Source organism: Bos mutus, chromosome 17, assembly GCF_027580195.1.
Source record: "Bos mutus isolate GX-2022 chromosome 17, NWIPB_WYAK_1.1, whole genome shotgun sequence".
Lineage (NCBI taxonomy): Eukaryota > Metazoa > Chordata > Mammalia > Artiodactyla > Bovidae > Bos > Bos mutus.
In genome coordinates, this window is record NC_091633.1 from 10,756,945 (window position 1) to 10,779,130 (window position 22,186).

General features: G+C 43.0%; 2 protein-coding genes across 7 annotated transcripts in view; both read right to left on the reverse strand.

Moving 5' to 3' along the window:
• The window catches only part of HECTD4 (HECT domain E3 ubiquitin protein ligase 4), a 170,643-nt gene extending 165,938 nt beyond the window's left edge, over positions 1–4,705 (reverse strand). For 5 of the 6 annotated variants that reach the window (XM_070386057.1, XM_070386055.1, XM_070386058.1 and 2 more), the window contains exon 1: positions 4,279–4,704. In XM_070386057.1, the coding sequence (XP_070242158.1) occupies positions 4,279–4,455 (177 nt within the window). In that variant the 5' untranslated portion in view covers positions 4,456–4,704. Of the gene's footprint in view, positions 1–4,278 lie in introns of all 6 variants that reach the window. The other variant, XM_070386054.1, reaches the window with a different exon arrangement.
• An 11,972-nt stretch (positions 4,706–16,677) lies between these two features.
• On the reverse strand, positions 16,678–21,596 carry RPL6 (ribosomal protein L6). The gene is made up of 7 exons (XM_005908960.2): positions 21,538–21,596; positions 20,374–20,607; positions 20,188–20,286; positions 18,913–19,056; positions 18,328–18,376; positions 17,315–17,499; positions 16,678–16,867 (listed from the first exon to the last, which is right to left on the reverse strand). Exons 2-7 carry the CDS (start codon positions 20,605–20,607, stop codon positions 16,715–16,717), a joined length of 864 nt encoding a protein of 287 aa, XP_005909022.1. The 5' UTR covers positions 21,538–21,596; the 3' UTR covers positions 16,678–16,714.
• Between the last annotated feature and the right edge of the window lie 590 nt (positions 21,597–22,186).

Here is a 22,186-nt window from a genome sequence, read left to right on the forward strand (position 1 = left end):
TGGCCACCTGATGTGAAGAACTGACTTCTTAGAAAAGACCCTGATGCTGGGAAAGATAGAAGGCAGGAGGAGAAGGGGATGACAGAGGATGAGATGATTGGATGGAATCACCGACTCGATGGACATGAGTTTGAGCAAGCTCCGGGAGTTGGTGATGGACAGGGAAGCATGCCGTGCTGCAGCCCATGGGGCTGCAAAGAGTCGGACACGACTGAACAGCTGCATTAAACTGACACTCTCACTTCTTTCAGGTCTCAAATGCCATCCCAGGCTTTCCTCTCTTGCCCACTGCATGTAAAATAGGGCCCTCCCCCATCCCCATTACCCTCCATCCCTCTTACCCAGCTACACTTTTCTCCATAGCACTTATCATTTGACATAATGTATACAAGTCCTACGTTAAACAATATTTGTTACTGTCTATGCTGCTGCTACTGCTAAGTCGCTTCAGTTGTGTCCGACTCTGTGCGACCCCATAGACGGCCTCCTACCAGGCTCCTCTGTCCCCGGGATTCTCCAGGCAAGAATACTGGAGTGGGTTGCCATTTCCTTCTCCAATGCATGAAAGTGAAAAGTGTGCCTGACTCTTAGCGACCCCACGGACTGCAGCCTACCAGGCTCCTCCGTCCATGGGATTTTCCAGGCAAGAGTACTGGAGTGGGGTGCCATTGCCTTCTCTGGTTACTGTCTATATCCCCCACTAAAATAAAAGCTTTTTTAAGAACAAGGATTTTATCTACCCCTTGCTATGCTCACCTCACAACAGTAGGCTCGGCTCACCTCTGAATTCCATAAACACTTGAATGAATTTGTTGATTAAACACTATTTACTGAAAAATAAACAAACCAACAACAACAAAAACCCTTCTGTTTAGAATTCACAGGGAAGAAAATTTTTTTTAATTCAAATGCCCTGCTACTGCTTAAATTAAAATGCTAAGTTAATGCTGATCTACTTTTCAGGATGGGTTCTTTTTTCAGATTGACATTTAACTTTAAGCTACACTTACAGATGAAAAGAACACTGGAATTTAAAGACAGGAAAGCCAGGGTCTAGTCATTTGCCCTGCCATAACTAGCTATGTTGTTGTTGTTGTTCAGTCGCCCAGTAGCATCCGAATCTTTGCGACCCCCTGGACTGCAGCACGCCAGACCTCCCTGTCCCTCACCATCTCCCAAAGTTTGCCCAAGTGCATGTCCATTACATCTGTGATGCTATCCAGCCATCTCATCCTCTGACGCCCTCTTCTCCTTCTGCCCTCAATCTTTCCCGGCATCAGGGACTAGCTTGCTCCAAGCCAAAACCTTTCCTTATCTCAGATAACTTCTCTCTAAAATGAGGGGAAGGAAATTCTCTGCCCGTGTGATGGTTAGGGCTCTGTGCTCTCACTGCTGAGGGGCCTCGGTTCAATCCCTGGTCAGAGAACTAGGATCCCACAAGCCATACAGTATGTCCAAAATAAATAACATTTTTAAAAAATGAGATTGGTGTTTGACAGAAAACAACAAAATTCTGTAAAGCAATTATCCTTCAATCAAAAATAAATTTTAAAAATGAGATTGGTTTAAAAAAAATTTTTTTAATAATAAAATGAGAGAAACAAATATCTCTAAGGTTCCTCCTAAAATTCTGAGACTGTTACAGCTAGTGCAGTCTTATGAAAGTTGCCAATCATAAATCACTTAACTCAGTTTGAGTCTCATCTTTCTAATCCCAAATTGAAAGATTGTATATAACTATAAAATCCTGTAAAAATCGATCATTTTTACCCAGGTGTCCACTAGAAGGTGTGGCCTGGAAGAATATATTACATAGGGGTGGCAGCATTTCAAAAGTTAGGTGTTTTGTTTTGTTTTTTATTTACCTAGCTGCTCCATGTCTTAGTTGAGGCATGTGGGAGCTAGTTCTCTGACCAAGGACTGAACCTGGGTTCCCTACATTAGGAGCGCAGAGCTCTGGCCACTGACTGCCAGGGAAGTTTCCAAAAGTTAGTTTTTAAAAAGTTAATGAACCTCTAATCTTCCTCAAAAATAAAAAGAATAAGTCACTAGAAAGGAAATAAAGATATCTGTTTATTACCCTATCTTTAACCAGTTATTGAATTTAAAATAATTACAAACATGAGCATCATACATACATGATTAGCAGGTATGTTTGAGACCAAATAGAGCTGAGTTAATGTCAGGCTCTCTTTTCCAGTTATGTGGTCCTGAGCAAACTGTATACCTGCTCTGCAGTTTACTTGCCTCATCTGTACACGGATACAATATTTACAACTGTTAAAACAGGTAACAATATTTAGCTACCAGGATCCTTTTTTAAAAAAGCCAAGATCCCTTTGAGAATTTAATAAATGCTTGACACATATGACATACTTAATCAACATTATTGTTATTAAATAAATAAATGTGAATACACCCACACAAAACACAAATCTAACAAAACATTCTTAGCTGCTTCTCCTGATACTATGTTGCCTGTATCACACACGGAAAGAAATGAAAAAAGTTCTGACTATAGTCAGAAGTGTTTATCATCCATACACATATTGGTTTCTGAGAGGTCAGACAACAAAAAAATGTTTAAGAGTTTTAAAAAAACTTCCAGGCCAGAGAGGTTCTTTCTTTTAAAATCATTGTTCTGTGGAAATACCTGGCAAATATTCAGTACATTTATACAGTAAACATCTTAGGAAAGCCAACTTCACGTATTTTTAATGGAGCCTACACTTTTTAATCCTAAAAATAAATAAACTACATACATATAAAAATTTTGGATCTGTGAACTTAGTCTTGAGGAACAAAGAGCTTTCCACATTTCACCTACAAGAGAGCCAATTAAATCCAAAGATTCCACCATCATAGCATAATGCCCCTTGAGCTTTCAAGCAGATAAGACACTCAGACACACCTTGCTTTTTATAGAAAAGGCCCAAATGAGACATGATAAACCTCTAATTCCATGTTAGGAATTCCCTATCAATATGCACATGCCTTTTTTTGGTAGCTAGACTGTAAAATAAGTCATTAGGAGTTCACAGTGGAAATGCTGCAACCTCAACCTCGAATCCAGACACAAAAATACAGAGGACGGTATTCCCATCTCAGACACATGCAAATGTCTCCGCCAACGGGATCCCGTCACTGCCCTTTCCAGAAACACACAGTAATGGGGTTTAATCCGTTTCTATAAATGTTCGTTGCGTTGAAAGCCAAAGTGCCTGCAAAACCGCAAAACACAAAAAGATTCCTCGCATTCCGTTTATAGCCAACAGACAGGCCAGCCTCTCTGCGCCCTACCCCTGAGAGTCCTCCTTGCGACAATAAGAATTTCGTGCCACTGGATGCTTCCTACACGTCAAAATGTCATCCCGCAAAGTGGAGGTGGGGTGGGGGGGCAGTGCCTGGATCAACCGATCCTAACGCAGCTCCCACCCCGGGGCAAACACGGGAACCAAGTGAAGTCGGTGCAAAGTTCCCATCCATCCAGCATATTTGGTTTCCTTCTGCCCCCAAACCCAGCGGCACAACTGCTGAGATTTGCTTTTGCACCTGCCACGGCTTCTAAGCCTGGGCTTCTCCTCGACCCCCGAGATCATAGAAAGGCCTTGCGGCCTAAAACGTTCATGACCCTTGCGGAGAGAGCATTGAGGACCGCCGCAGCATCCCCCTTCGCTGTCCACACAGCCAGCTTGCTTCCCTGACAAAGGCCCCGTGCCAATACCCGCACGACACACAGTAGTTGCTGGAATGCCCATCACCGACTGGCAGCTGCCACTACCTTCTCCCGAGAAAAATAAACACCACACACACGCACACACACATACACACACACACACACAGCACTGGGGTATAACAACATGGGGAGAGATGTAAAGCGTTAAAATCAAAAAGACCCCGCAGCTAAGCAGCCTGGGTGTGCCCTGGAAGTGCGACCGAGGGGCCAGTGGGGGAGGGGAGATAGGGCCCGGGAGGCGGCGGCTGCTCCTCTGGGGCGTGAATGCCGGGCCGGGTGATGGTCTAATAAAATGCTAGGAGTCGGAATGTTCAAAAAGAAACCACAAATGAAATCCCCGGCGGGCCTGAGGCCCCGGGTGGTCTGCAGACCAGCGGCGCGGCCCGCACCTGCCTGCCCAGCGCCCACCCACACACACACCTGCCAGGGCAGCCTTCTGAGGCCCTCGGGGTCCGGGGTGAAGCGGAAAGAAGGCCCGACCCCAGGGGTGCGGGCCGGGTGGGCTAATCTGATGGTGGAGGCCAGGGGGCAGCCTCGCTCACCTCTAAGTCGGTGTCGGCGGCCTCCGGGGCCCCGAGGATCTCGCTGGGCAGCTCGGCCAGGTCGGTGACCCGGATCAGCCCGTCGTGCAGGAAGATGGTCTCCTCCTTCACCGAGAGCCACTGCGCGGAGTCCGCGGCCGCAGCCGCCGCAGCCGCCGCGGCCGCCGACGAGCCCATGGCCCCGGCTGAGGGGTTGGCTGTGAGGAGCAGCCGCTCGGCTCTGCGAGATGCGAGCAAGAGCCGCCGAGTTCACCAGTCCATGGCAGCAGCCGCCGCGCCCGCCTGCAGCGGCCCGCTCGCCGCCTAGACCGTGCAGCTCCGCCCTAGGAGGTCCAAGCTGCCATCCTCCCACCCCTGGCCCCGGAGACCCCGGCCCCGCCGCCGCCGCCGCCCTGAGGAACAGGATCCGCCTCTGCCGCTCGGCAGCCAACTGTCAGTGAGGCGCCATGTTGGGGGCGGGGCTCCCAGAATGCCCCGCGGAGCGGACAATACCGGCTCCGCCCACTCGTCTGGCCCCGCCCACCTACCGAAGGCCCGGCGACAGCCAGGTTGGCTGGAGCTCCGCCTAGCCTTTTTCTGCATCTTGCCCTCAGAGTGACCTCCCACGTCCTTTACACTTCCAGGGCGCCCTACGTCTGCATTACTCCAGGAGAAGAGGGCAGCCTTCCTCTACTCTCCTCCCCTCTGCTCATGTGTGTACCCCTCTCTCTCTGGCCCGAGTCCCACCGTGGGCACCTGGGCAGACACGTGGAAGTTCACGGGCTGCTTGCACGTTTAAATAAGATATATGCAAAAATATGGCTCACAGTAGGTGCTGCAGTTTGTTCATAAGCACGTGGTCGAAACGCACAGTAGGTGCTACATATTCACTACAAGTTCTTGTACCCAATAAGCACTCAAAACCTGGTGAAAATAAAGCACCGGTCACAATGTCTGCTGTCTGGCCCTTAATAAATGCTCCAAGAGGGAGTTAAAATTATTCTTATATTCCATCACTATTCAACACTGATTGACATACACCTTAAAAATATGCCAGCCATCCCGCTTTTATTAAAAGAAGAAAGGAAAGAACTATGTGTTTAGAGAAAAATGTGTGGGAGACTATGTACTAAACTGTTAATATGAATTGCCACACAGAGCAGAACTAGCCTGGAATGGCTGAAGTAAGATGATCTTTGTATTGCTTTTATACTTCAAAAAAAAAAAAGCAGTCTTTGGTATCAAAGGACTTGAATGCATATGTCCACCAAAATACTTGCACAGGTCTAGATGTCCATCCATACATGAATGGATAAAGAAGTTGTGGTACATATATGCAATGGAATATTACTCAGCCCATAAAAAGGAATGCATTTGAGTCAGTTATAATGAGGTGGATGAACCTAGAGCCTATTACACACAGTGAAGTAAGTCAGAAAAACAAGGACTGTGTGTTAACCATATATGTGAAATCTAGAAAAATGGTACTGATGAACCTATTTGAAGGGCAGCAGTGGAGACACAGACATAGAGAACAACCTGTGGACACAGTGGCGGGAGGAGGGGATGGGACAAACTGAGACAGTAGCACTGAAACGTATGCATTACCATATGTAAAATTAGATAGCCAGTGGAAACTTGCTGTATGAGGCAGGGAGCCCAAATCAGCTGCTCTGTGACAGTCTAGAAGGGTGGGATGTAGAAGGGAGAGTCAAGAGGGAGGCTAAATATGTATACCTATCGCTGATTCATGTTGGTGTATGGCAGAAACCAATATAATATTGTAAAGCAATTATCCTCCAATTAAAATAAATTTAAAATTTAAAAAATCTGCATAGGGAAGTTTATAGCAGCTTTATTCATAATTGCCAAACCAAGATGCCCTTCAGGAAGTGAATGGATAGATAAACTGTGGTACATCTGGACAATGGAATATTATTCAGCACAAAGAAGAAATGACTATCAAACCATGAGAAGACAATACACTGTATTATTCCAACTATATCATATTTTGGAAAAGACTAAACTATGGAGATGATAAAAAGATCACTGGTAGCTAGTGGATGCAGAAAGGAGGGGATGCAGAAAGGCAGAGCACAGAAATTTTCAGGGCAGCGAATAGTACTCTGTATAATACAATAATGATGTATACATGAAATTATACATTTTTTCAAAATCATAGAATATACTACACCAAGAGGGAGCCACAATGTCAAATATGGACTTTAGGCATTATGATGTGTCAGTTCGGTTCATCAGTTGTGACAAACGTATCACATGGTGGGGCATGTGAAAATGGGAGAGATTATGCATGCATTGGAGCAGGGAGTATGTCTGATATTTCTGCATCCTCAGTTTTTTTTGTGAACCGAAAACTGCTCTAAAAAATAAAAGTTTTCATAAAGAACGAACGAATGAGAGCATTAAAGAGCAAACTTTTTGATCCAGCAATTCAACTTTGAGGAAGTTGTCTGAAGGAAATTATCAGACTCACAGTCCAGGTTGAACACACAGGGATGTGCAGCTCAGTATTGTTTATAAGAGGAAAAATTATAGTCAGATTAAATACCCAACAGTGTGGGACTGGTTAACTATTATAATGGTATATCTGAAACATGGAATATTATGATGCCATTCAGAATAATGCTTATGAAGAATATTAATACAAGTGAATGTTGATGATGTATTGGTAAATGGAAAAAATCAGGCTAAAGTAGTAAAGAAATTTTGAAATTTAATTGTGCTTGCTGTAAGACTGCATTTTTAAAATTACATGCATGCATGACTGTAGATGTAAAGACAGGGAAAGTATCATGTCTGACAATATTTTGGTAAATTTCAGCAATGCATTTACAGGAGATGCACTACATTTACAGCAGTGCATTGACTGGGAGATGAGTGGTTTGTGCTTTGCAATGTTTTCCAAATTTTCTTTCTCAAGCTTGCATTACTTTTGATAAAAGCAAAAAACAAAATCTATTGAACATCTAGGAATGGAGGTACCTCCACTCATATTTCTATCATACTATCCTTCTGAGTATTCTTACATTTTACAAGGAACTGAAGCTCAGAATTAAGTGACTTGCACCCACCTAGAATTTGGCAGAATTGAGATTTGAATCCCTGACTGGCTCCATTCTCTTCTGCCTCCCTCCCAAATAAGCAATTCATATGCACTGCACTGTAACAATCTCATGTGCCTTTCAACGATTGTTAATTTCATTTTCAGGATATTTATCCCACATGCATGTGTTAAGCTCCTAGCAAGTATCAAATCCTGGGAGGTATACAGAATGGAGATATTATTACCCCCATTTTCGGCTAGGAAACCAAGGCTCAGTTGGATGCTTTAATCAATATCTCACAGACAGCAAACACCAAATCTCAGATGCGAACCTAGGTTTGTTTGAGTCTATAATCCCAGCTTTGTTTTTTAAAAACGTTTTCTTTTGTATTGGTGTATAGCCAATTAAGAATGTTGTGATAGTTTCAGGTGAACAGCAAAGGGACTCAACCATACATATACCAAACTCCCCTCCCATCCAGGCTGCCACATAACATTGAGCAGAGTTCCTAGTGCTATGTAGTAGGTTCTTGTTGGTTATCCATTTTAAATACAGCAATGTGTACATGTTCATCCCAAACTCCCCAACCATCCCTTCAACCCAGCAACCATAAGTTCATTCTCTAAGTCTGTGAGTCTCTTTCTGTTTTGCTAGTAATTTCATTTGTATCATTTCTTTTTAGATTCCACATATAAGGGATGTCATATAGTATTCCACCTTCTCTGTCTGACTTACTTCATTCGGTATGACAACCTCTGGGTCTATCCATGTTGCTGCAAATGGCATTATTTCATTCTTTTTAATGGCTGAGTAATATTCCATTGTATATATATGTACCACATCTTCTTTATCCATTCCTCTGTCAAAGGTCATTTCAATTGTGTCTGGCATCACAATTTTTGAACGCTCAGGTTTTGGAATCTAAATAGCCTTGTGTGACTCAATGGAGAAGGCAATGGCACTCCACTCCAGTACTCTTGCCTGAAAAATCCCATGGACGGAGGAGCCTGGTAGGCTGCAGTCCATGGGGTTGCAAAGAGTCAGACATGACTCAGCGACTTCACTTTCACTTTTCACTTTCATGCATTGGAGAAGGAAATGGCAACACACTCCAGTGTTCTTGCTTGGAGAATCCCGGGGACGGGGGAGCCTGGTGGGCTGCCGTCTCTGGGGTCGCACAGAGTCGGACACGACTGAAGTGACTTAGCAGCAGCAGTGTGGCTCAAAATAATTCTCCTCCTCATATTGTTTATATTTCAAGATAAGGAGTCAAGATGCCCAGGAATTACAGATCTTTCTTGACCTATGATGGGGTTATGTCCTGATAAACCCATTGTAAGTTGAAAATATAAAAAATAGAAGGCCTCACTGAACTTCATAGCTTAGCTTGCACTACCTTAAAGGTGCTCAGAATGCTTACATTAGTCTATAGTTGAGCAAAATCAACTATATCCATTTTCCACCACTGTAAAGTTGAAAAATCTGTAAGTCGAACTGTCCTAGGTTGGGGACAGTCCGTATTGCCCTTCACTTCAATGAATGAAAACATATCCACAGCTGAAAGTCTTTAGACTGCATAATGAATAGTTATTTAATATTTTAGCAACAGTAATTAATTAGTCACTGGATTGCATGGCTGCCACCATACCATGAAGAGGCAGCTGATGAATTAATATTTATAGAAGCCCTATGGAAAAAGAGACCATTTACTGGAAATCTCTAGAACAGATTATCAAGATGAAAAAAGTCTTTGCTCAAAAGAATTTTATGCTAGAAGCCTGGATACAGAGAATCCAAATTTAGTTAAGATCACACATACACACACACACACACATACACACCATGCATACAGGAAACAGCCATTCATGGAATCATACAGAAAGGAAAGGTTTATGATTTATGACTTATTTTCTTTGGAATTGTCCTCTCCACTCTTCTGTTTGAGAATGGGTACTTGGGATAGGAAAAGGATAAGGAGAAGGTGTTGTCTGGACAACCCTCTGTTGGAAGCAAAGAAGCATGAGCAAGGAGGAAGAAAAGCCATGAGTAGATTGGACTTCAGTTTCCCCTGGGAGGCATCTCCCCAGGAGAGAGAGAGCTTGTTGGTAGAGACTGTCTCCCCGCTGCCCCAGCTGCTGACGTGGTGTTCACTGGCTTTGGCTAGAGCTGGGGCCCCTCTGGGATTTTGCAATAGCTCTCCCTTCTGCTGGCTTTCCTGCACTAGCTGACTGTTTAAAATTGAGTCTGTAATTCTTACCGGGCCCACAAAAATGCAACTGCAGGGTGGAGATAAGTGGTCCTTGATAAGTCTTAATAGAGCTTGAAATAGCTTTAAACAAAGCAGCCATGTTAATTTTTAAGGCCTTTCAAAACACCAAGGGAAAAATACATGCCTACATCTGCTACAGAAATATACGCACACACATCGACAGAATATGTGGGGGAGATTGATTATTTCCATCTCACTAATCACAGTCTCAAAAGAGGAAACACACACACCTACTCAAAATCTTTTTTCCAAATGATATGGTTGGCCGTGTTTTCTTCTTCTTTTTTTTTTTTTTGTAATTTATTTTAAGGAAAATTCCTTCAGCTCATAGGAGGGTCTATGAGGCATCAGAAAAAAGAATTTGAAAGAAAAAGATATTTGAAAATCAGAGGGAGAAATTCTCCTTCGAGCTCCCTTAATTACGGTTACCAAGGGAAGAGCCTCCAAGCTGATGAAAAGCATCAAGAAGTGCAATTGTCATTGGAGGAATCCGGCACCTTGGAGTTCCAAAAGATGCCACGTCCTCTCTCGCCCCCTTGTGGATACCAGAGGCCTTATTCAATAGGGAGGGGATATGTGTACACATATAGCTGATTCACGTTGTTATACAGCAGAAAGCAACACAACATTGTAAAACAATTATCCCCCAATTTTAAAAAGCTAGTCCCCACAAAGGAAAAGCGGGCAAAAGGCACAGTCCTAGAGTTTTCAAAAGAAAAAAAGCAAACACTCTTATCTTTTCATTCATTCCGTATTCTGATGCTGGCAAAGTATTAGGTTGGCACTCCTCCCCTCTAGGAGAAAAGCATCTTTCCTTGCTCCAGCTTAGAATGGGAAAATGACTTGAAACAAGTAATTCCAAAGGGGATGAGAAGGCCAGGGACCTGATCTGAGAAATGAGGACGGTTCCCCTAAAGGTTTTTTTTAAATTTTTTTTGTCCAGGGTGTTTTTGCTCAAGTTTTGTGTGTGTATGTTTTTGAGATATAATTGACATAAGTTTGGGCTTCTTTGCTGGCTCAGATGGTAAAGAATCTGCCTGCAATATGGGAGACTTGAGTTTGATCCTTGGGTTGGGAAGATCCCCTGGAGGAGGGCATGGCAACCCATTCCAATAATCTTGCCCGGAAAATCCCATAGATGGAGGAGCCTGGTGGGTCACAGCTCATGGGGCCACAAAGTCAGACACAACTGAGCAACTAAGCACAGCACCCAGTTGTGTAAGTTTAAGGTGTACAGCATAATGATTTGACTTACATCATGAAGTGATTATCACAATGATGAATGAACATCCATTCATCCCATATACAAACAAATGAAAAAATAAGTTTTTTCCTTGTGAAGAGAACTCTTAGGATTTACTCTCCTTAGACCAGAGCCAATCTTGATCGAAGAGTTACCCTGGCTTCTTCCCGGTTCTTAGCCCTTGTACCGGTGTTCCTGCTCTGGGTCTTTGCACATGGTAGTCCCTGGCCTAGATTGTACTTCCCACCTGTTTCACTTGACACACTCCTATTCATCCTTCAGGTCTCAGCTACCTCTAAGAGAAATTCCTTGGCTCCCCAAACATGACAAGTCCTCCTGTTTCTCAATCTCTTTGCACAGTATACTTTCTCAGTAGTACCTATTTTGTGCTAAGCCGCATCAGTCGTGTAGAACTCTTTGTGACCCCATGGACTGTAGCCCACCAGGTTCCCCTGTCCATGGGATTCTCCAGGCAGGAATATTGGAGTAGGTTGCCATTTCCTCCTTCAGGGGATCTTCCTGACCTAGGGATCGAACCTGAGTCTCTTACAAATCCTGCATTGGCAGGCAGGTCCTTTACCACTAGCGCCACCTGGGAAGCCCACCTATTTTAACTGCAATTAAATAATTATTAATAAAAATTTAGATGCCCTTGTGAGACTGTATACCTTAAATACATTTAAAAATATGTTAAACATTTACATATTTAATCAAATACCTATATATTAATACATATACAAATATATATTAAATGTGCTGTGTTGTACTATGCTTAGTCACTCAGTCGTGTCTGACTCTGTGACCTCATCAACTGTAGCCCACCAGGCTCCTCTGTCCATGGGGATTCTCCAGGCAAGAATACTGGAGTGGGTTGCCATGCCCTCCTCCAGAGGATCTTCCCAACCCAGGGATCAAACTCAGATCTCCCGCATTGCAGGTGGATTCTTTACTGTCTGAGCCGCCAGGGAAGCCCAATATATTAAATAAATTAAATTCTTAGTGCCACTGAACTGTATATTTAAAATGTTTAAAGTGGTATGTTTTATTATATATAACTTACCACAATAAAATAATTCTAGTACTTCCCTGGTGGTACAGTGGATAAGAACTCACCTGCCAATGCAGGGGACAAGGGCTCTATTCCTGGTTCTGGGAAGATCCCACATGCCACAGCTACTAAGCCCGCATGCTGCAGCTACAGGAGACTGAGCACCCTAGAGCGCATGCTCCACAAGAGAAGTCACCACACCACAACTAAAGAAAGCCTGCGTGCAGCAACAAAGACCCACCACAACCAAAAAAATAATAAGATAACTAATTTAAAATACAATTCTAAAAAAAAAAAGTATACACTTTAACTGCTTGGCACATAGTCAGGACAACAGCTTTTGTCATTAGGATCACATTGATTACCTGAAAGGTAAATGAATAGCAGCAAAGTTAGAATTCAAATCCAAGTCCATTGGATCTCCAAAGCTACAACTTGAACCTCTATACCATTTTCAATTGACCTGTATTCAATGAACAGTTTTTGAGTGAAGTAGTCCATACCTTCTTTGCCCAGGAAATTCCAATTTTATACTTGTGCAATCTATGGGCAATTCAGAACACAGTTGCCTTTCCTTACTTTGATCCTGTTTTTATTTTGAATTACATACATGGAGCATAGCACTGGGGTGTGTTCAACACTTAGGGCTGCTAAAGGTGGTAATCAGGCCCTGGACTAGAGTAGGACTCCTCCCCAAACCCACGTAACCAGTTTGGTGCTTGATGCAGGCTACATAATGGTCCCAAAGAGTCTCCTGTCTTAATCCCTCAACTTCATGCATATTACTTTATATGGCAAAGGGTACTTGGCAGATGTGATTAAGTGTTTTGCTTGCAGGATCTTAGTTCCCTGACCAGGGATCAAACCTGCCAATCCTGCAGTGGAAGCAGAGTCCTAACCACTGGACTGCTGGGGAAGACCCAGATGTGATTAAGTTAAAGATCTTGAGGGACATCTCTGGTGGTCCAGTGGTTAAGAATCCACCTTCCCTTGTAGAAGATGTGGGTTAGATCCCTGGTTGGGGAACTAAGATCCCACATGCCTCAGGGGGTAACTAAGCCCACGAGCCACAAGCAGAAGCCTACACTGGAAAGATCTCATGTGCTGCAACTAAGACATGATGCAACCAAATAAATAAATGTTTTTTAAGAAAGATCTGAAGATACGGAAGGCAGTATAACACAAAAATATATTTGGTCTTTGTCCTGGGTCCCTGGCACAGAGCTCCTAAAGCCCATGCAATTTCCTGAGAGATGGGAGTATCTTTTGTTATTTGTAAGGAGCTCTTTTTGATTACTCTTGTGACACCATGGATTAGGGCCTGCCAGCCTCCTCTGTCCATGGAATTTTCCTGGCCAGAATACTGGAGTGGGTAGCCATTTCCTTCTCCAGGGGATCTCCCCAACCCAGGGATTGACCCCAGGTCTCCCACATTGCAGGTGGATTCTTTACCATCTGAGCCACCAGGGAAGCCCCTTTTTGACCACATCCAAGTTAATGAGTTGACTTAGGGTCAGACCCCAGCCTCAGGATAGGGATGGTCACCAGAAAGACCAAGGGATAAGAAGGCTGGAAATTTCAGCTCAACCCAGACTTAAGGAAAGGCAGGCAAGTGGTGGTAGTGCTAGTGATCAAGCTCTATATAAAACTCTTGAATAAGATTTGATGAGCTTCTTGATTGATGAACACATCAAGAGGTGCGGGAAATAGTATACCCAGAGAGGGTACAGTGCTCCCAGCACCACCCTTACTTACCTTGCTCCATTTATGGCTTCCATTTGGCTGTTCCTGAGTTGTACCTTTTATCGCAAACTGGTGAATCGCAGTGAAGTGTTCCTCTGAGTTCTCAGAGCCATTATAGCAAACTATCAAAGCTTAGGATGGATTTGTAAGAATCCTCTATTTGTAGCTCAGACAGTAGTGTGGGTGACCCAGGGACCCAGTACTTGTGATTGGTATCTGACATGAGGGGCAGTCTTGAGGGACTGAGCCTTAATCTTTGGGTCCATGCTAATTCCAAGTAGTTAAGTGTCAGAACAGGACTGTAGGACCTTCAGCTGGTATCTGTGGAGAACTGGAGAATGGCTTGGTGTGGGAAAATCCACACATTTTGGTGTCAGAAGTGTTGTGAGTGGAGAAACTATCTCCACAAGGAGATACCCTGGATTTTCCAGTTAGGATGTAATCACACTGGTCTTTTTTAAGAGATCGAGGGTCAGAGGAAGGTGATATGACACCAAGAACCTGGGCTGGAGCACCCGGAAGGAAGGGATCCCAAGTCATGGGAGATGGATGCACACTCACCACCATAGGCTTGACACTAGCCCACTGAAACTGGTTTACGACTTCTGACCTCCAGAACTCTAAGAGAATGTACTTAAGTCACAGACTTTGTGGTAACTTATTACAGCAGCAACAGAAAAACTAAACAAGAGGTGTTTGGATGCTAAGGAAGCAGGATCTCAGACACAGGGTTCCCAGCCTCGTTCTCTACAAGCAGTCCTGCCCTAAGCACTGCACGGATGCACCAGAGCTACAGGAAGCAGATGGACGGAAAGGGAGGACATCTCAGAGACGGAAATACTGGGGACTTTGCTGCTGGTCCAGTGGTGAAGACTCCGAGCTTCCACTGCAAGGGGTGTGGGTTCGATTGATTCCTTGTCAAGGAACCAAAATCCCACATGCTGTGCAGGATGGCAAAAAATGTATTAAAAAAAAAAACCAAAAATGAAATATCAAAGAATCTGGAACATTGCAAAGGATAGAGTGGTATTAACTATGATTTGGGAATCCTCGGTGTCCGAGATTTTAAAATCAATCTGTGAAAAAAGTAAATAAATAAAACCAATCTGTGAAGTGAAAGCCATTTGCCATGTTGCTACTGAGATGCTGTGTTCACGTTCATTCTCTGGTGAGTGTAAAATGAAGTGTCCAGAGGGTGTGGGACACATCTGACACAGCAACAGACTCAATGTAGAAGCACGCATGAGAAGCCAGCTGTCTTCCATAAAGCCAGAAGCTAAGAAATTTGCAAAACCATGAAACAATGCCATTTTTGTTTTGGAAAATTTTCACAAAAATATTGCATTAACATGGAATGGTTTGTCATTTAAATACAAGTATTTTAATAAATTATTTGGTCTTAATATGGTATATTATCAACAGACATAACTCACATGAACAAAAAACTCTTTATTGCTAATAATTTAAGACCATAAAGAGCTTTTTTGGAAACCAAAAAAGGAAAAACTCACACTGCCTTTAACGTATGTAAAAATTTCTTGTGGCGATTTTTATAATCACATTACATATAAATAAAATGAGATAACATTTTCTCCACATGACTTTTTTTGCATATTTATGGTTATTTCAAGATTCTTATGTTGCTCTCTTGAATATTCTGCCATTTCTTTCATAAACAGCACATGAATGTTCAAACAAATCCACATGAAGTATTAAAACATACTTCATAAATCTTAATAGATGAACAGACTTTCCTGGTAGTGCAGTGGCTAAGACTTCTCGTTTCCATGGCAGGGGGCCCAGGCTCAGTCCTTGGTTCAACAAAAAACCACCACCACCTTGTCATCAAAAAAATCCCAAAATCTAACATCTTGTCATTTTTCACCTATTGCTAAAAACTGAAGTCTGACTACTTCATTTAGTGAGTCTGTAAGGTAATGGGCACTCACAAATTGGTACAACCTTCATGGAGGGTAGTGTACTTTGGCATCATTTACCAGAACTGCCTAAGGTTTCCCAGGTGGCTCAGTGGATCTGCCGGCAATGTGGGAGACGTGGATTCGATCCCTGGATCAGGAATTGGCAACCACTCGTGTTCTTGCCTAGAAAATCCCATGGACAGAGGACTTTGGCAGGCAACAGTCCATGGGTGAGACACAGACTGACACAACTGAGTCGGACACAAACGAGCACAACCACAATGGCTTAAGTTCTTTGACTGAGCCAACTTTTCCTGGTACTTGCTCATCTATATGCATATTTCAGACTGTAACACTCAGGCACCCACTGCTGAGTCTACTTTAACCAAAAAAAAGTGGGGAAAAACAGCTGTCTTGCAGAGCCATTATAGAGGCAGTGTGTCTAGGCTGTGGGAATGACATTGCCAAGCTCCTTTCCTGGGAACTGCATTTAGCACTTTAGAACCATTGCTCTGAACTGTGAGCACCTGTGTTTTATATCATTTTATACCTGTTAGCAAGATATGTCATAAGGTAATTTTACTTTATGCCATTTTAGCTTACAAAAGGTTTCAGAGGAATACTCTTTTACATAGCAGTGGAAACCTATTTAATTAAAATGCTAGAAACCCAAATATCCACAGAACGCCAAGGTTACACTATGCAGCAGTAAAGATGAGCACTTCCTATGGAATAATCAAAACACACTTATTTGTGTAATAGCATGTACTGTACTCAAGGGAGAAGAGTATCTAATTACACTAATTTATTATATATGCTTTAAGAAACTAAGCATACAAGAAACTGGAAAGAAGGGAAAGTCGCAAGCTGAAAAGCCCAGCTCTTATCCATGTAGTTAGTACAGACTCATTCAGTGATGACGGGGGAAATCCCACTATTTTGTATTGGTACGTGCCTGGTGAAAAAGCTGAAAAGACACTAAGGAAGCTAAGAATGCTTATCTGAAGAGGAGACTCCTCTGCAGTTTACAGCCCCCAATCCCACTCCTTAAAATTTAGTAGAGGCTAATGTCCCATTAAGTTGGCTATAAGTCATACCACACCTAAAGGCAGATTAAAAAAAGACACAAAGGAAATGACAAGTTATTTAATTAGGTTCTTTGCAAGAAGTTCAGAACACTACTTTGTGAGGATAAATTCCATTTGTGAGAGCAAACACGGAGCGGAGGTAGCCCTGGAGCTGAGGGACAGCTTTGATTCTTCGCAGAATTTGTGAGTCCACAGCTTTCTGATCGACCTTGCGCTGCTCTGTGATCTCGTATTTCTAAAGAAAAAGAAAAATCATTTTAAAAAAACAGCCCAAGTACCAAACTCCACATTAACGAAGAAATCCTCTTTCACAAGTACTCAGTCCTGGGGATATTCAGAAGGCAATTCTGATAATCCTCTTTGGAGAGCTGTGAAATATAACCTATCTTTAATACATAACAAGTTTTACCCTTTTGCCTACTTTAATATAGAAGGAAGGATAAATGATCGATAATTCCCAGGAAAACAGTAGTTCACCAGAGTTTCACCAAAACCTCAGGCTTCTGAGTTGAACTCCTAGCTGCCAACTAGGAATTCAGCACATTACTATTTATTATTATTTATTTCCCAGATATTCCTCATTTGTTATTTACAGTCTTTAACAGTTCTTAACCTTATTTATTTTCACTCTCAACTAGAGGAGCCAGAGTTACCAAAGACAAAGACAGAAATAGAAGCTCACCTCTCTCTCTGTGTCGAAGATCTCGCCCTCCTGGTGTCTGGGTTTACGCAGCTTCTTCTTCTTGAAGTAAGTGTCAGTGAGATGTTCTGGGATTTTCACACCACTGATATCGATTTTGGTGGAGGTGGCAATGACAAATTTCTGGTGTGTTCTACGCAGAGGAACTCGATTGAGGGATAGAGGCCCTGGGGGTGGGGGAGGATCAATATAGTGAGGGAAAGGAGGAGCAAATGGTCAAGACCTGACTGGATTTGAAAAAAAAAATCTGACAAAAGTTCTAGCTTTTTTCTGGGCCTGAAGAAATTCCAAACTGCTTTCCACTGCCAGCATCAAGGCTTTTTTCAAGATGTGAGGCTTCCCCCATCCCTTACACCTTAAAAGTTACCCAGACCACCCCTCCCATCTTAAAGTTACACAGACCAGGAGAGAGCAGAATTACTCATACAGGTTGGTTAAAAAAAAAAAAAAAATCACCAGTGCCTCATGAAAAATTCAAACTGAGCACTGTTTTCTAGAGTAAACAGCTCACCTCCCCCCTATGTAGGAACTCCATCCTGGGGCCAAGTGGCAGACCAATCACAGGCCTTGTACAGTATTCCTTGGAATTAGTAGACAAACACTCTGCATTATAGGTGGCAATTACTTTATGATATGCCACATATCATAAAGTTAAATACCTGCTCCCATAGAATGCATTTATACACAAGGCAATGAAATAGGCTGAAGAATCTCATGGCACTGAAACCTCTACTTAGGTTCCCACTTAAGCAAAATGTATACTTCAGGCATTTAAAAACGCAATTCAAGAGAGTAGTTTCTAAGAGTTTTCATCACAAAGAACTTTTTAACTTGCCTACTGCAGTAATTATTTCACAATATATATATTAATAAATCAAACCATCATACTGTACACCTTCAACTCATAAGAGTGATACATATGTTATTTCTAAACAAAACTGAAGATGGGGAGAGTTGAAAATTTCAGAGAATATTAAATCCAAGGACTTTCTTACCAGTCACAAGTAGCAAGCCACTGCCCAGCTGCTTCAGGAAAACGACCCTCTGTAAATTAAAAAGAAATGCTACATGGCTCCACAAATAAAACCTGACTTCTAAATTAATCAAATCACAGACTAATTTTGTTAAAGGAAATTTCTACCTATGTATAGATCCAACAGTCTGGAAGGAACTATACCAAACTACTAACAGGGGTGACTCTAGGATATAAGCAGTAGTTCAGTGTGCCTTTTTTTAAAATTTAAATTAGCAGCCACCACCTTTAACAATAAAAACAAATATCTTTCAACTCTAATTCTATCCCTGCAATTCCATTCTAAGGAAGTAACTCAAACATATTTTTTGAGTACAGGGACACCTGAATTATTTGCAACTAGTATTACCAAAGACAGGAAAAGGTAATCAATTATCTGTTATAGACTAGACACATTATGCTCGGGACTGGATTGTTGGTTCTGTTATGGAGCATCCCATCTCTCCCATGGGACCTCCTGCTGCTAGATGCAGTTAACACAGGTAAACCAATCCTATCCAAAGTGCAAACGTATTCGGATGCAGTAACTCCAGGCAGCTGAACTCACCTTGCCTCTGTGGCGCCCAGTGAGGATGATCAGGATGGTCCCAGGAGTGATGCTGGCACGCAGCTTCCTCACATGCTTACTGAAGGGTTTTTTGCCATGACTCAACAGTTTTCGAGGCACATCTTCAGTAGGGTAATACCTAGGCTGGAGAAAGCCCACAGGTCCAACTTATTAAAGTAAGCTAATCAAGTCAGTAGAGCTGGTTCTGGAGTAGGTAAAACCTTTACTACAGTCTTTCAGTTACTTGAAACACTTTATTTACACTATTGCATTTCACTTTAAGATTTTAAAAGTAGAAAAGGTCAGTGCTGCTTTATTAGCTTTTCATGCAAAAACACAGGGTAGAAACTGAAAGAGCTGTGTCTTCAAGCAAAGGGAAAGATCCAGCAAGTAAATTTGGGATCAAACCAAACTTTAGTGTATTACATGGCTTATGCACTATCGTGTAGCAGTCATTCTCAATCTTTTCTAAGGTTTCTGACTCTGCTGTAAACTACATTTCAGAAAACAAAGGCCTGACACGTTCTGTATGCTATGAAAAAAGCAAGGCTTGTTTTCCAATTAAAATATGTCCATACACATCACACCAACATGCATGACTCCCACATCATTCACAAAGAAAAACAAACTGTATAGAACCAAAGATACTAGCTTAGATCAAGACTGCCAGTTCATTTATTATAAAAATAAGACCCCACAGACAAATAACAGACCCTATGACAAGTAACTCACAATAATCTACTTCTATCATTTTAGTGGACATTTTTTTGCTTTTACCACAAACATGAATGGCTAACAAAAAAATCAGCTCACAAAACCTTTGATAAGAAGAAATCAAAGTGCCATTTTTGCTCTTGTGCAGTAATATTCAACTGTGCAGAGTGAAATACGTCTGGGAATAGTCCCATAATGGAAATCAGAGCAAACCTTTCTTTTTCACAGAGAAACTGTTGGGTCTTGTGCATGGTCAAGAGGGGCCAAGAAACACAGCTTTAGTGGACAAATGTTCTTTAGGTCTGGCCGCATTTCTAGGCTCTGTGCAGGGTAGATGTCACAACCCCGAGAGGTGAAACTATTTCAGTATTGTAAGAAACAAAACTGCAGAAAAGTAACTCTACTGAAGAATAGTAAGTAATAAAACCAAATCGTAAACCCCAAACTCACTATCCTCCATTAGTAATCCTCTGGTAAACACAAACTTCCAGAACCTTGAGCACACACAAAAATCCTCACAGGATACAACTCAACACCCAACTAAAGATCTCCAAATCTTACCATTTTGCGAAGTTTGACCACTCGGGTACCACCATTCTTGTCTCCACCAACTGGTTTTGTGACAGTAGCAAGAACACGAACCTTTTTTTTCTTTTCGACCTATGAGGAAACAAACACATCACAGTCAGAGGCAGACAAACATTTTAAGCTTAAGAGAATGCCCAATGAGTTCCCCTCATCCCTTACCTTGGATTTAGCTGCTGAATACTTTCTCTTGTACAAGGCCTTTCTGGAGTACATGGCTGATCGGGAATATCTGCCAATTCCTCTGACCAGGACAGGATTTCGGCTGCAGTGGGGCTTCCCCTTCTTAACTTTCTTCACCTTTTCCACCTTTTTAGCCTTCTTGCCAGCATCAGCCTTCTTGGCTTCAGGTTTTTTCTCCTTAGTATCTGGCTTCTCAGCCTTTTCACCCGCCATCTACCAACACGTATATATATTTTTTTTAAAGGCATTTCACCAGTTATCCCATAGCTATACACTAACAGGCCTCCCAAACCACAAGTTCTCATCCTCCAAGTAGCTAAAATGTCCTTTTCATTCTTCCCACTATAAAATACAGGCTTTCCTCCTAATCCCCCCACCTTTGCAACAACATCCATAATGGTTTAATTTTTAGGTTGTCCCCCCCAATATACTATAACCTCTTCGACGAGCCGAAGACACCTCACGCTTGTTAAGTGTTTGCTGCATATTGTGATGTCACAGGTCCTTATTCCATTATTTCTATTTTGCAAATTAAAAATTCTAGGCACAGGCCAAAACAATTTCCAAAGCCAGGAAACAGCGAGACTGCAACTTGAAATCGCTCGCTTTCAGGGCTTTTGTTCTTACCAGACTGCCTCATTCAAGAAATTCGGTTTAGAAGGCGAAGACACACACACTAAGTCCAAACTAAGCCCAGAGAGAAAAAACCGCAAAGCCCCGGAGCCGACTTCCGGCCCGCGGACTGGCCAAGAGGGGAAAGCAGCATTTGGCCTCAGCCTCAAATCCACAACGTGGCAGAGACAAACTAGGTTGCGTATTCTGGAACCCAGATTGGGGATTCCGGAGCGCGCGCCGCCGCTCTAGTCCCTGCGGCCCCACTAGTCCGCTACGAACCCCTAGAAGGGCCCTGTTTCCCCAGCCCAGGAGGGTGGCGAGCAACCGGAGCCTCTACAACCTTTCAGCTCACCCTCTTCGTGCCCTACCGTAAACCCAAGAGAGAGAAATGAAGCGTCTGGGAGGCCTCTCAGTAGGCCCCGAGCGTGTCTGACCCCTGCAGATGTCGACTTGATACCCTCTCGGCTAGGATGGCGAAGGATTGGGAACTTGAAATCTAGCCGTGAAGAGACAAACCACCATTCTTACCTTGCAAGATGGGAAAGAGAACTAAGGCCCTGGCTTCCGGTCTATAAGGAATCACAGGAAGGTCGAGTCTCACTTCCTTCCGGGTCTGAGGCATTATGGGAAATGTAGTTCAGCCTCGTTGGTACTGTATAGTGTTCAGATCAGGCGCTCAGTCGTCTCCGACTCTTTGCGACCCCATGAATCACAGCACACCAGGCCTCCCTGTCCATCACCAACTCCCGGAGTTCACTCAGACTCGTGTCCATCGAGTCAGTGATGCCATCCAGCCATCTCATCCTCCGTCGTCCCTTTCTCCTCCTGCCCCCAATCCCTCCCAGCATCAGAGTCTTTTCCAATGAGTCAACTCTTCGCATGAGGTGGCCAAAGTACTGGAGTTTCAGCTTTAGCATCATTCCTTCCAAAGAAATCCCAGGCTGATCTCCTTCAGAATGGACTGGTTGGATCTCCTTGCAGCCCAAGGGACTCTCAAGAGTCTTCTCCAACACCACAGTTCAAAAGCATCAATTCTTCTGTGCTCAGCCCTCTTTACAGTCCAACTCTCACATCCATACATGACCACAGGAAAAACCATAGCCTTGACTAGACGAACCTTTGTTGGCAAAGTAATGTCTCTGCTTTTGAATATGCTATCTAGGTTGGTCATAACTTT